Genomic DNA, 13,769 nt, shown 5'->3' with positions numbered 1-13,769 from the left:
ACATGGCTCATGACCTTTCTTCAGGTCTATAGTTCAATGTTCTCTCATCAGAAGTCTACACTCACTACCTTATATGAAACAGCCCCACTCCCATCACATCCTTTTAACCAGCTTTATTTTTCTTCAGACCACGAACTACTCCCTGATAATAGCATACATTAATTTCTTTACTTTTCTGTATCTTTCTCCTCTTAGAAAGTAAGTTCCATAAGGCAGGGACTTTACCTGAGTTGTTTTCTGATGATTCCATGACCCTAAATCAATGTCTGGCACATGAGCACTCAATGAATATTTGTGGAACAAATATTAAACAAATGAATTAATAGGTTTACTTTCTAAGCACATAATACAGTACTTAATCTGTCCTACTACAGTTCTAAGCACCTTACAAAATCTTCTTAAGAATGCTATTACATAGATTCTATTATATTCATTTATAAATAAGGAAAGTGAGGCATGGATAGATTAAATAGCCTCACTCAAGTCACAAAGCCAGAAAGTGGTGAAGCTGGTATTCAAACCCAAGCAGCCTGACTCCAAAAGAGGCATAATCTTAATCACTGTGCTACTGATGAGGTTCAGGACACACTACCCCAAAATATGGCATCTTGGCATAGTGAATATTTTAAGCTGAAGGAATCTGAGAAAACAATAAAGTCACTTTGACCTCCCCACTCCTCCCTACCCCCAACCCCTTCCCTTCTCCCTTGAAACAAGTGAGAGGAACCCTTCCTATACCAGAATAAACCATCCTTATCTCTAAAGACAAAGAGATTCCAGAAGAATCTTAACCAACAGGCCTTGCTAAATTCCCCCCAATTTACTACACTTACTTCATACTCTTGAACCTATCATATTCCTCCAAGACTACTTTATTCTCCATCAAATCTAGGATAAAAATACTCAGTTTTAACCATTTCTTCCAGTCTTCATTTCCTTAGGAAGGCTCCCATGTCATGTTAAACTTACATTGAATAAATGTGTATGCTTTTATCCTGTTAATGTCTTTGTCAGTTTAATTTTAAGACCCAGCTGGGATTTTAAAAAGGGCAAAGAAAATTTTTTCCTCCCCAGCACTTCTTTTTCTTTTAGCAAAAGAAATTGTGGGAGAAAAAAAAAGATACTGTAATAAAGCTAACTGAAAGTAACCTCGAAGAGTGATCTGATCTTAAATTCCTGACTGGGCAAGTCATGGTGGGTAGTCAACCCAGGCCTATAACTTTCTTAGTAAAAGGCTTATCTTTGCCTTAAGCAAGCCCTGTCCATTGTTTCTGCACATCTAGGTTAACACACCTTCGAAATGCCTCTTTTTCAGAACACTGGGAAACTTAACCACTCTCAAGATAGCACTTATCTTGTTAACTATCCTGTTTTCCCCACCTTGCTTTCTCCCACCTTCATGCAGTCTTCCTTATGTTCCCGTCTTAATTCCAAACGTATAAAAGAAACTACACAATGGTCATTCTCCAGAGCATTTGAGATCTTGTTTCCCAGCACTGTTGTCAGTTGGCTTAACTGAAGTCTTGTAAAAATTCTCTACAGGTTTGGACATTGCTTACATTGACGGAATCTTGCTCTACTTGGTCTGCACTGTGCTTTTTTCAATAAAGATCATGGATATCTTTTTATATCACTGTAAAAATATATCATCATAGTTAACCAATTCTCTAGGTTAAACCAACCTCTAGGACATTAGTTTACTTTCAATTTTCATTATCCAAATGATGCTGTCATGAAGTGGTATTAAAGGTAACCACATTTTCAGTCTTGAGAGATAATACTAAATAACTATCGTTAATCATGTGTGACATATTTTTGTATAAAATTCCTTAAACAGAAGTCTAACTTTATTTTCTTCCAAATAGTCAATTGTCCCTCATTTTAGATTGGTAGTATTTTGTTTTACAGCTCTTTTAAACTATTTATGGAATAACATAGCATTTAAGGAATAAAGTCATCAACAAACATTTACAGAGCATTGATTATGTGACAGGGACTAGAGAAGCAGAAATAAGGTCCCCGGCATCTATCTCCAGGGAGATTCAGATCCTCAGGAAGACTGAATGTGTAATGAATGAAAGAAGTAGAATGGGAGAGTCTTCAATAACTAAGAGAGTAAATCCAGAGCTATAGGACTAGTGCCAGAAGGACCCATGAATCCATGCAAAGACAGTTGTTGAGAAAAGAGCTGCTAACATTTGGAGCCACTACTAATGCTCTGAAGGTGAAATAGATTATATTCTGACTTGAGTGCAATGGGGATGTTGAAGGGCTTAATAAGGGGAGTAGGGTTAACAATTTTAGATAAATCTAGTTGCAGTGTGTGAAATGGATTGAGGGAGAGGGGTGCATTAGAGTGAAGTCAGAAAGGCTCATTAGAGTCTGTTGCAGTAATTCCTGTCACAGATAGGATTGGCTGAACTGGAGCTGAGAAAGCTGAACCAACTGAAAAGATTTTGTAAGAGAGAAAAATAATTTTTCCTCTACTTTGAGCTCTTGGCTGAGACCTCTGTAATTTAAAAGGAAAATAAAAGATTAACGAGAAAAACAAACAGAAGTTTATTAACATGTATATCTCATGAATACATGGGAGATACCCAGGGAAAAAATGAGTACCTCTTTGAGTTGACCTGAAATACCAGCTTAAATATCATCTTCAGCTAAAGACCAAAAAAAAAAAAAAATGAGGGAAAAACCAGTTACCAGAATGCCACCAAGAAAAGCACGGTACACAAGGGTGAGGTTCGTTTGGCGGAGTTCAGTTGGGTGCCTTTTTCACTAAGATTCTCTTGAGTTAGTCATCCTTTTCTTGGAATAGAGAGGGAGGCATCCTTACAAATGGAGATTTCCTTCCAGGGTGAGATCCAGGTTTCTGGCTTGGGCATCCACGGAGATGAGAAACGCAATGAGGTCAGAACCGGGTAAAGATGAGGAAGCTCAATTTTGGCCTAAGACCGAGGTGTCTGTGGGGCATGCGGAAAGCACTCTCCAGGAAAAAGGTCTGGAATTAAAGAGGGGGCTGAGCTGAAAAGTTATGACGTGCTTAGAATAGTAAACGGCGGCGACAGCGTCTAGGAACTGGTGTAGACCTAGGGAGGGTATGGTGCGAGGGAAATCGCATTTTTTTTTTCTGTCGCCCGCTCACAATCGCATTTGATGGTTTTTGTTGGGGCTAGAGACTTCTCTCCCCCTCCTCCTCTTCTCCCCTCCTCCTCTCCTCCTCCTCCCCTCCTCCTCCCTCCTCCTCCTCCCCTCCCTCCCTCCTCCCCTCCTCCTCGGCCCCACCCACAGGGCGTTGCGCTAAGCAGATCGCTAAGCAGATCGCGGTCCTTCTCGCGTCGGACTCGCCCAGCATGCTGGGAGCCGCTCCCAGCTGGGAGCGTGTCGGGAGGTGTAGTTTAGGACAAGCCCAGAATTCCTTGCAGGACGTAGCCTTTGGTCATTTAAAGGGCAGGTCCAGAAAGCGGTGATGCTCCCGGGGCAGGGTACCCCTCCGGCGGCGGCATGGGGCACCTCGGGCTGCATCCCCTCTTCGCAGAGCGTGGCACTTCCACGCCTCCACAATCTGCTCCACCTGCAGGGGAAGGCCGGTCACCACGGAGTCCTGCAGTGCCCCCCTCGTCCCGCACACCCCGTGCCGCGCCTCCCGCATGCCTTTCCCCAACCCTGCTGAGTAGATCTAAGCCTGGTTCCTCGCTTACGAACCGGGATCAGCGGCTCCCGCCGGTTCTGCTCTTCCAGGGCGCTCAGCTCCGCTGGGGCCAGTAAGGCCAGTCTCAGCTCTCGCACCACCGGGGCCGCTACCTCGGCCACAGGCCGCTCCAGCACCGCCTGCAGACGCCAGCCCTGAGCCCGAACGAGCGGGGCCACCTGGCCCGCCGCCCTTTCAACGGGTTCCTGCGGCCCAAGCCTCCTTCAGCACCCCCACTCTACACTCCCCTTAGCCTGGCTCACCGCGCCCACGCGCGCCCAGCTCCGGGCTGCCAGGACGAGTTCAGCCTCGTCTACGCAGAGCTTGTCACTGCGCAGCAAAGGCAGCAACGCGGGCGCCGACAGCTCCAGGAAGCCGCGGGTCCGAAGCGCCTCCTGTGGGTCCGAGAATGGGTTAGGGAGGAGCGGAATGAGGTGTGTGGGCTTGGTAGTATGAAAATGGGGAGCTGTACCTGGCTATGGGCCTCTATGAAGGCTATGCAACGCTCCTGCAGTGGTCCCAGGCCAAAGGTTACGGCCACCTGGGAGCAGAATGAGGGAGATCAAGTTGGAGACTGGAGAGGCCACTGGGGACTACATGCTGGGGTCCAGCAACACCCACCTGCAGGGCCTCACAAACCAGCTCCACATCCAATACCTTCGCCACAAACTCCAGGCATAACTGGGAATAGAAATGAATGTGGATTGTGCTGAGGTGTCCTTACTCCCAGACCCAAACCCCAGCCCAGAAGCACTGAGCAGGCTTGGAGCGATGAGCCACCCAGGCTCCTAGCAGACCAAGGGAGGCAGGGACTGAGACTTAGCAAACATGGAAGGAATACGGTCTAGTAAAGCCAAGCCCAGCAGCCTACCTTCCCCACTAATCAGACTATGTAAGAACCATGCAAAAATTCTACTCTCCCTTTCACTCAGGATGCTTATCTTCTTCTACTGCCCCCCCCCTTTTGATTCAAAGACACTCAAAAACAGACTTCTGTTTTAACCGAAAACTTGAGTTTCATCCATGACAGCTGCCTCTCATCCTACATCCCGAAAAACACAAGGTCATGCCAATTCCACTTATCTCAAAGTCATGAAGTGCTCCCTTGGGCTACCACTGCCACCCCATCCCTATAGGACTGGTGAGCACCTCCCATTTCTCCCAATCTGTTCTGCACTTAGCTTCCAAATCCTCACTCCCTACCTGAAACCTCCAATGAATCTCCACTACCCTCTGGGCAAAAGAAGTCAAAAATTCTTTTTTTTTTTTAAGAAGTCCAAATTCTTGCAAAGTCCTGATTGAACCAGTCCCTAGCATCCCTTCCAATCTCATCTCTCCCTTATCTCCTCTCACACTCTTAGTCCAGCCACACTAAATGTTTCACCAGCTCCTTTTGTGCCTCTGTAACTAGAATGCCATCTTTCCATTCTCCCTCTGAACAAATTCCTACCCACTCTACAAGATCCAACATAAATGTTTCCTTCTTCAGGAAGTCTTTCCCTCCTCTGACCTTGGTGGTGAAATTAGAGACCCTCCAGACAGTCTCAGCACCATTTACCATCATCTATCACGCTTCTTATGCCAGTGGGTTAAGGGAGGTCAAGTTGGAGATTGGAGAGACCATGCAGCCCAGCCCTTCACACAGAGGAGTTTTCATGTGTCTGTCTGAAGAACAGGAATCAAGGCTGACTTATCATGGTATCTACAGCACCAGCCATAAACACCCATTGTGCCCCCACCGCATACACAGGGCGTGTACATATCCTTTGGCACACAGGCACACATACATGCCTATTTACACAGAGATATTCATACTTCTCCAATGGCATATGTTCCTCTCCAAGACAGAGTGTGTGAAGCAGGGTATGCACAGAATGCACAAGAGGCAAGAGAAACAAGATAGGCCTGCCACATAAACCCACCTTTCTCAGTTCCTCCAGCCCATACTCCACAGCTGCTGTCAGCACCTCCAGCACCTGCAAAGTGGGTGGTTGGAGTGGAAGGAAGTTTCCTCTTCCCTTCAACCCATTCCCTCTCTCACCCAGATCCATGCCCAATGGGCTCACAGAGTGGCGATACAGCTTGACACTGTTGGTGTACAAGAACTCCAGCACTGCCAAGAAGGCCTCAGATGGCACAGTGCTGAGCACCACAGGGCTAGGCACCCCGGGGCCTGGCTCCTGGCCCAGAAGTCGCTGGAAAAAGTTGCATCTACAGGTCAACAAGCACCGGTGGGCAAACACCTCCTGCCGTTCTTGACCAACCACAAAGCGAACATCACTGTGGGAGAGAGAAGCAGAGAGCCACAGGAGAAGAGGCCAGAGTCTAGGGTACAACTCTAGGCTTTGCCTTTGCCCACTCTGAGCCTTCGTTTCTTTATCTGTGATGTTAGAGGAAGTGCTTAGTCCTTCTGGCTGAAGGTCTGGGACACAAAAGCCTGAATTCTAGTCCCAGGTCTACCTTATAGTACCTCCGGCAAGTGACTCTACGTTTAATCTCAAATTTCTCTCCCATGAGAGATGATAATCTCAAACTCAGATCTCAGAGGAGGTGGCTATGCTTCATCACTGAGGGAGTACCAGGGCTGATGCAAGATTGATCCTACTACCCCTCTCCTCCCAGTCTGAGTCTTGGGGGAAGGGAAGCTCTTCTTGGCTCCTCCTCCACAGACTGCAAACTCAGCTTTTCTCAGCCTCCTCCAGGCAGGAGGGGGTGGGAGGATGGGGTGCAGAGTGCACTGGCTGCAAACAGACACAGCAGTGATGCACCATCAACAGACCACATTTTCCACCTTAATGATCACTTCCGACCCCAGCCTCTGGGCCTCTGACAGCACAGCAGGTAGGAGGCAGGAGATGAAGCTTGAGCTCCGAGTCTTCAGTCCCGGATCTAAGGCCTGGGGTTCCCACTACTCAGACTAGACTGTGATCCCCAAAGCAGGATTATGGAAGTCGCCAACCTTTGGGGTAGAACCCAGTTCTGAGGCACTGAAACAGAAAGCTGCATTCTCCTTCTCCTGACCAGCCCTGCCCCCATACTCTATCCCTGGTTTCAGACACCACTTGCATCCTGGGCAGACAGTGAGCCCCAGGCAGCACCCTTGAACCACTTCCTGTCTGAGACTGTGGTTCAATCCCTTGAGCTTTGTTCCTCTTGTGAATCTCCAGTTCTCAGAACAGGGTCATTTGCTCCTCTGCTTCCCCAGGGAGGGACTCAAGTTACATCTCATCTCTCAGGATCCAGGGGGGCAGAGGTCTCTTCTCTTCCAGGAGCCCAAGATCTATAAAAGGAAGGCTTTTGCCTGAGGCCACACAACCACTCTGGGCTCCATCCTCCACTACCTCCACCTCTGGATCTCAAGATATCATGGACTCTGAGTGACCAGCAGCCATCCTCTACACTTGACTTCCCCAGACTGAATTCAGCAAAGGGTCAACTCTTAATCCCCCACTTCTTCCGTACCCAGGGCTTCCTCAAAGGGTTCAGCAGAGCCAGCTATCAAATACCCACAGACAGGGCCCACACCCTCACCTGTATAGGCGATTGTTGACGAGGCTTCGGAGTGCTGTGGAAAAAGGCGCAGCCTCCCCGTGCACAACCAGTCCTGGGTTCTCCATGAGTGGGGTGAGGCAGGGGAATAAGTGGGTGGAATAGCCTAGTAGGCCTATTGTCTGTTGGTATGTGGGAGGTGGTAGGTGGGAAGGAGCAGGAGGCCTGGCCAGACCCTACATCTGGTGAGGAGACTAGAAAGGCCTGGGAGGGAGGGGCAGGAGTTTGGGAGGCCTGTTTGCTGAGAAGCTGAAGTTTAGGGATGGGGCAGGAGAGGCCCAGGTCAAAGGCATCAGAGGCTGGTGGAGGAGGCCAGAGGCTCGGCTTGGGGATGGGGACTCAGGAAGGTGACCAAGAGAGGCCGAGATGGAGCTGACCAAACAGGGAGGAGAGGCTGGCTGCCGACAAAGCCCAGCTGGGAGCCTGCCCAGGCAGCCGCTGGGGTGGGAAGCCTGTGGGTTTCCACGGAAACTGGAGCCTGGCCTGAGGAGGCCCCGCCCACCTCTCACAGGTCCAGGGAAAACTTCAGACTTCAGAGGGGCCCTAAGCAGAGTCGGAGGGTCTTAGACCCCGCCTGTTCTGGGTTCAGAGTTCAAACTCCCTGCCCCTCCTCCCCTTCCACCCACGTGCACACAGGGCCAGGATCAGGTTAACCAAGTCTGGGGGACACCACTCAACAGAGAAAACTCTCACTCTCATGACGGGTTTTCAGGGCCCAGACAGGGCTTTTTTTGGGAGGAGGAAGTCCCGTTCCTCTTAGAGAGGGGTCAGGTGAGGAGGTGTCAGCTCTGACAGAAGAATCATGGCCTCTGGCATCCCTGAAATGCAACACATGGGCTGTGGCCAGCTAGGGACAAGTCCCAGAGTACTTGGGTCAGCCGGGGTCAGGAGGCTCGATGCTCAGTCCAGAGTGGGAGCCCACCATCTCTCATCCTTCCTTCCCTTGAGCTAAGGCAGCCCAGAGCTGAGGAAGTCAGCCAAGCCCCACCCTATCTCTGCTCAGGGAGCGGAAATGTTTGTCCTTGTTTAGACCGATGGGGAGAAGATAGTTATGAAGTGCTCCTTCCTGTGGGCCCAGATCCTGATTCCTGAGCAGCCACCCCCGTACCCTCAAAGTCTGGCCATATCCCAGGCCTACTCCGAATTTCCCACAAGAGTGAAGAGCCATTCTTCTCAAAGGGAGAAATGGACAGTGGCTTAAGAGTCCTGGGGTAGGCACACCTTTATGACCAGAGCCCCTCTCTAAATCTGCTCCCTCAGTCATCCTTGTCATGGTAACGTGCCCCTGGGCTCTAACTCCTCCCCCTCCCCCCTTTCCCCTGATGACTCAGGGACCCTGCACTCAGCATGTGCTCACAGTTAACACTCCCAGGTTAAGCCTGAGCCAAGACTGGAGGGAGGGAACCAGGAAGGGAGGAGTGCTTACCCAGCAACCCATGGCAACTCCACAACACAGGCAAGGGGCTCTTCCCCTCCCACCTGCCAGTCAGGCCAGCCAGGCAAGGGCTGTGAGAGCTCAGAGGCCAAAGTCCGCAGGTGACTCAGGGTGCCTGCGGGAGTTTCAGGAGTTTCGGGAGAAGAGGGCAGCCATCTCAGAACTGATTTTGGAGGTAGGGCCAGAGGCCAAAAGCAGAGGGTGGAAGGAACTTCCCGAGTTGGCTTCCCCCAGCCTCAGCCAGTTACGGGGAGATTTTTGTGCCAGCATTCTAGAAGCAGGTAGGGGTAAAAAATTTCGGGATTCAATACCCACAGGGCTGGAAGGGCCTGTGGGGTTGGAGTTGGGTCCATCTGTCTTAGGGGTTTAGGGGTTTGAGGCAACGTTGTGTAGGCTGAGGCAAAGGGCAGATACATCTCTCCCTTCTCCTGCTGGCAGTCGGGTGGAAGGGAGAAAAGGAGCCCATTTAGCTAACCTCCAAAGTGCCCAGGTGAAAGTAGAGCTCAGGGGCCAGGGACTAGCCCAAGATGAAAGCCTGGGCATTTCTTCTCTTATGTCTGGTATAGCCCTTAACCCTCTTAGCACCTAGGAATCCACACTGCCTGGGACTATTTGATTCATCTGTCTCAGAAACACAGGTAAGAAGGGGTGAGGGAGTAAAAACCTTTATCACCAAGTAAGAAACTGGGTGGTGTACAAAGATGGCCAGTGAGGGCCACTCTGTTCAAGTGTGGGTCTTCCAGCCAGCAGGTCCATGGCTGGCAGGCCTCTGCCCACCGGATGCCAGGAAGAGGAGGCTGCCAAAGACCCGGGGCTGAAACTATCACCATTGCGGCTTCCAGGACGGCTGTCCAGCATTGATGAGGCCAGACCAGCAGGTCCGGGCCCAGCTTCCCGCCGTGGCTCAGTACTGGGCTTGGCCTCATCCTTTTCCCGCCGCAACTCACTGGCCGGATCAGGTGTGAGTCCTGGGGGTCGGCGAGCATCCCTGGGCCCAGTGCCCCCTTTAGGCTCGCGGGCCAGCTTCTTGGGGTTGCCCTTGGTGCCCAGCCGGAGGATGGCGCCCTCGTATCGCACAGAGCCGGCACCAGGGGAGCGCTGGGAGGCCTCACAAGCGCAGCGTGCCCTGGAGGAGGCACTGGCCTCAGGGCTGCAGGACACTTGCTACTCTGGCATGGAGGCGGGGCCCCTGGCACGAGAGCTGTGCAAGCTAGTGCATGTGCGCCTGCGTGAACTCAGCCCGCCACGCTACAAGCTGGTGTGCAGCGTTGTGCTGGGGCCACGCACTGGCCAGGGTGTGCATGTGGTCAGCCGTGCGCTTTGGGACGAGGCGCGCGATGGCCTGGCCTCTGCCACCTTCACCAACGCCTCACTTTTCGCAGTGGCCATGGTCCACGGGCTCTACTGCGAGTGAAGAAGCCTCCAAGTTCTGCAAAATGGTTTATTATTCCAGGAGGAGGCCCTCCATGGGACGCATATCCCAATAAATAAATGTCAATAAATAAAAGTGGTCCATAAATAACACCCCCTAGCTGGGGGCTAAGGCTCAGGATTTTCTTGGAGAAGGGATAGGAGGCAGCTAAGACAGGCTACCTCCAACCCCAGTAAAGCTGGTCCCTGATTCCCTGGGGGATTAGGCCCAGAGCCCCCAGTGAGGCACCAAAGGGACAGGGAGGGCCACAGAGGCAAGGGCTAGAGCCTTACAGGCACAGGCATCAGGCCTGAGGGCTTGGGTCATAGCCTGCTCTGCAGGCTGGGGCCTAGGCTGAGCAGCGGTCCTGGAGCAGGTGCAAAGTATAGCAGAGCCGCTGCTGTAGATCTGGGGAGCAACCCAGCTGCCGAAGGTGGGAAGCGAGGTAAGTACAAGCACTACGATTGCGGGCCACAAAAGTCACAAGGAGGGGCTCCCAGCCACTGAGGATCAGCTTGGTGTGGTCTCCATAGAAGTTCACCTGTGCACAGGAGGGTGACACTGATAAAGGCCTAGGCCCCAGGTCCGATTTCCTCCCCAGCACCCTAGGCCTCTCAGACCTTCCCAATTCCAGGAAGAGCTCTTACCTGGACAGTGCCATCACTAAACAGCATGAGCAGGGCCTGATCAGTCTTGACCCACTGCAGCAAGAGTGGGGGAACAGGTACCTCCACTTCTTCCACACTTGGCAGATCTCCACCCTGGGAGCAGAGACAGGTCACTTATCTGACACGATTCAGGCTCCTCCCCACTGATGTCTCCCTTAGAGGTTCAGCCTTTAGCTTTGAGGCCTCCACACAAATGGCAATAGGAAGGGACTAAGAGGTATTAGTCCTAAATGTGCCCCACCCCAGTCCACACACCTTCATGAGGCGCTGCTCCATGTAGGAAGCAAAATACCGCAAGACACCCAACTGAGGCTGCAGGGCCCGAGGCACAGCACCCACAGAGAAGGAGAAGTGCTTTGTGCTGGTGGGATTGTATTGCACAGTCCTGGAGGGGAGGAGACAGAGGTCAGAGGGAACCCAGCACCAATGCCCTTTCCCTGAGAGACTCCAGGCCCCCAAGCCCAGGAGCACATACCAAGGTGCAGCCCTACTGGTTACAGTGGTCTGGATACAAGGCACCTCATAACAACACTTACTTTCTGTTGGCTGACAGGGCCATGTGTGTGCCGTTGTTGAAGAGCACAGCCACACGGCGGCTGGATAGCTGATACCCAAAGCCAAACTTGTTTGAGTAGTCAACCCACTTGCTGACCCATACCAGAGGCTCTGGCTGTGCCAAGGGAGCTGGGTTCTGTTCCGCTGTCATGGGAGAGGGAGAAGTAAGGACCTATTCCTGGCCTCTCGGCCAAAGAATTCCTACCACCAGTCACATGTACCAGACCCCAACCTTACCTGGGGGCATGAAGGCCAGGCAGTTTCTCAGAGCACAGAGGGCTGACTCTACCACTGTGGCCACAGTCAGACCTTCTTCAAACCCTGAAGGGAACAGGGTACTCAGATTAGGCATAAGTTCCCCAGAACCCAGGCCGTGTCCCTCTGCCCACTTCCCTCTGGTCCCTGGTCTCAGCCCCAGCAACCTCTAGCGCCTCTCATACTCCTGGCTGCTCACCATCTCCACTACTCGCCAGTGTCCCACGAGGTGAGCTGTCTTCAGGTGCTGTCTCTACCAAGCTGAGTGGGGCTGGACCAGGAGCTGCTGGAGCCTGGAGGGTTGAGTAGGGCAAAGGACTGAGCTAGGGCCCTGGATCCAAATCCTTGAGAGTCCATGGCCCAGCCCTGCCCTGGCACCCAGGGCACCCCAGGTCAGCCCTGCCTGGCTAATGAGACACAGCCAATTAGGCCACCACGAGGCTAGATGCTTCACCAGCTTCTTTTATCCTGAGCTTCCTGCAGCTGCTAGGGTGAAGGTGAGTCAGGGGAACACTGCCCGTGTGAGCACCTCACCTCAGGTCTGGCATCCTGATGGCCAATGTATGTCCGAGTGAGGCCGCTCACTAAACAAGAGACCTCGTCCTGCTCCTCAGGATGGTTCTTACCTGGATGGGGATATATATAGCCCTCAGAATCCTGTCCAGCCCCTCTTCCCACAGAGATAAAACAGATAAACAGACCCAAGTGCCTTTATAACACACGCTCTCCCCAAGGGCTCACAGGCACTCACATTCACACCCCCACAATGTGTGTAACAAGCCCCCCTGCCTCTCTGTACCCTCTAAACCACTAATATCCCAGACTCACTCTTGTTCTTCTTCCTGCCAAAGAGGCTCTTGGTAACTTTGACAAACAGAATCCTAGCTGGATTAAGAGGTATCAGGTCTGGGACTGTCACGCAGCTGCTGACAGGGAGCCGGTCGGGGGTGTAGCCCTGAGGAGTAGAGCCATGTGAGCAGAAAAGAGAGGCCCCAGGAGTCCTGTCACCTGCCCTCATTCAATCCCCTAGGAATGTATGAACTGGACTTAGGTAATCCACAGACCTTGGTAAAGAAGTCATGGCGCAGGATCTGGTCAATTGAGGGGCGGTCCTGGGGCGACGCTCGAAGGATAGCGGCCAGGAGCTGCCGGGCAGGCAGTGAGAGGCTGGCAGGCAGCGTGTAGTGAACCTGTTTGATACAGCGGTATGTCTCCTTCAGGTCGACTGTCTCAAAGGGGGGGCTCCCACATAGCAGTGTGTACCTGTTGGGCAGAGATAAGTAGTCAGGAGTTAAGTGGAAGGGATGCCCTACCCATCCTACCCATGTACCCATCTGTGTGCAGATGACCCTAGGACTCACATGACACAGCCCAGAGACCACACATCTGCCTCAGGGCCATGGCCTTGTCTCTGTAGCACTTCTGGAGCCACATAGTTAGGGGTGCCACAGATGGTTCTGAAAAGGGGTAGAGAGGAGAGAAGGTTCAGACCTAGCCCAGCTAAGCTAGTCCCCTCATCTCTGCCCCCACTGTGAGTCCAGACAAAGCAGCTGCCTGTTACCAAACACTAGAGAACTCCTGCTTGTCCTGGGACAATGGATGCCGGGGATGGCAGCTGAGTCCCCACCCATCTGCCTGGCCCAGCTGCTCAGCTGCTCTATAGGACAGAGGGAGGCCCTGACCTCCAACTCAGCCTCCTCCTCCAGGGTCAATAGAGGGTCCATCGCTGATCCCTTCCTCCTTCCCCAACCCCCGTCTGTCAGACACCCATACAGGCTGTCACCTCCTATGGTCTGTGCCACACACACAACACCAGCTGTCACATCCCCCATAAATACTCATCTGCCACATATGCTATCTGTGTCACTCAAACCTAGTCATGGCCACAGTAAGGTCTTCTTACACATATACAGGGTGTCATGTCCTGCCATTCCCACACTCTCAGTCTGTCTCATACGTACAATGTTTATGTAACATTCTCCCATCCATATATAAGATCAGTCACAGACCTCCGAGAATCCTTATATCCCCATCTGTCTCAGGGACTTAGATACTCACAGAACCTTCACCTCTCCACCAGTTCTAGTAACCCAGGTTGCCACCTCCACTTTCACACAAAAACGGCCCATCGTCTTTTCTCTCTCTCTCTCTCTCTCTCTCTCTCTCTCTCTCTCTCTCTCTCTCTCTCTCTCTCTCTCTCTCTCT

At 51.9% G+C, this 13,769-nt stretch overlaps 3 protein-coding genes across 14 annotated transcripts in view; 1 reads left to right on the top strand and 2 right to left on the bottom strand.

The window, feature by feature from the left end:
• Nucleotides 1-3,271: 3,271 nt before the first annotated feature.
• Nucleotides 3,272-8,704, bottom strand: BTBD19 (BTB domain containing 19). Of its 2 annotated transcripts, XM_039884379.1 has the most exons (8): nt 7,223-8,551; nt 5,758-5,971; nt 5,614-5,667; nt 4,313-4,372; nt 4,164-4,232; nt 3,955-4,086; nt 3,706-3,831; nt 3,272-3,574 (listed from the first exon to the last, which is right to left on the bottom strand). In XM_039884379.1, the coding sequence occupies exons 1-8, from the start codon at nt 7,306-7,308 to the stop codon at nt 3,440-3,442; spliced, it is 876 nt and encodes a 291-aa protein (XP_039740313.1). In that variant the 5' UTR covers nt 7,309-8,551; the 3' UTR covers nt 3,272-3,439. The 2 variants fall into 2 exon arrangements, with proteins under 2 accessions (XP_039740313.1, XP_039740314.1); XM_039884380.1 differs by lacking the exon at nt 4,313-4,372 and having other exon boundaries at nt 7,223-8,704.
• DYNLT4 (dynein light chain Tctex-type 4) lies at nt 8,644-10,113 on the top strand. Of its 11 annotated transcripts, none has more exons than XM_039884368.1 (3): nt 8,644-8,850; nt 9,258-9,313; nt 9,423-10,113. In XM_039884368.1, the coding sequence occupies exons 1-3, from the start codon at nt 8,677-8,679 to the stop codon at nt 10,087-10,089; spliced, it is 897 nt and encodes a 298-aa protein (XP_039740302.1). In that variant the 5' UTR covers nt 8,644-8,676; the 3' UTR covers nt 10,090-10,113. The 11 variants fall into 11 exon arrangements, with proteins under 11 accessions (XP_039740302.1, XP_039740310.1, XP_039740311.1 ...); XM_039884376.1 differs by having other exon boundaries at nt 9,242-9,313; XM_039884370.1 differs by having other exon boundaries at nt 8,646-8,850; nt 9,242-9,313; nt 9,419-10,113.
• Nucleotides 10,103-13,769, bottom strand: part of PLK3 (polo like kinase 3) — a 5,354-nt gene continuing 1,687 nt past the window's right edge. The window contains exons 6-15 of the mRNA XM_039884335.1: nt 12,926-13,021; nt 12,629-12,827; nt 12,393-12,519; nt 12,099-12,190; nt 11,764-11,857; nt 11,547-11,630; nt 11,291-11,453; nt 11,010-11,139; nt 10,734-10,847; nt 10,103-10,627 (exon numbers count right to left, since the gene is read on the bottom strand). Coding sequence (XP_039740269.1) covers nt 10,436-10,627; nt 10,734-10,847; nt 11,010-11,139; nt 11,291-11,453; nt 11,547-11,630; nt 11,764-11,857; nt 12,099-12,190; nt 12,393-12,519; nt 12,629-12,827; nt 12,926-13,021 — 1,291 coding nt within the window. The 3' untranslated portion in view covers nt 10,103-10,435. The remainder of the gene's footprint in view (nt 10,628-10,733; nt 10,848-11,009; nt 11,140-11,290; nt 11,454-11,546; nt 11,631-11,763; nt 11,858-12,098; nt 12,191-12,392; nt 12,520-12,628; nt 12,828-12,925; nt 13,022-13,769) is intronic.

This window comes from Pteropus medius, unplaced genomic scaffold, assembly GCF_902729225.1.
Source record: "Pteropus medius unplaced genomic scaffold, Ma_sr-lr_union100, whole genome shotgun sequence".
Lineage (NCBI taxonomy): Eukaryota > Metazoa > Chordata > Mammalia > Chiroptera > Pteropodidae > Pteropus > Pteropus medius.
The sequence above is the reverse complement of the archived record's forward strand: the minus strand, read 5'-3'. Positions and strand labels throughout refer to the sequence as shown.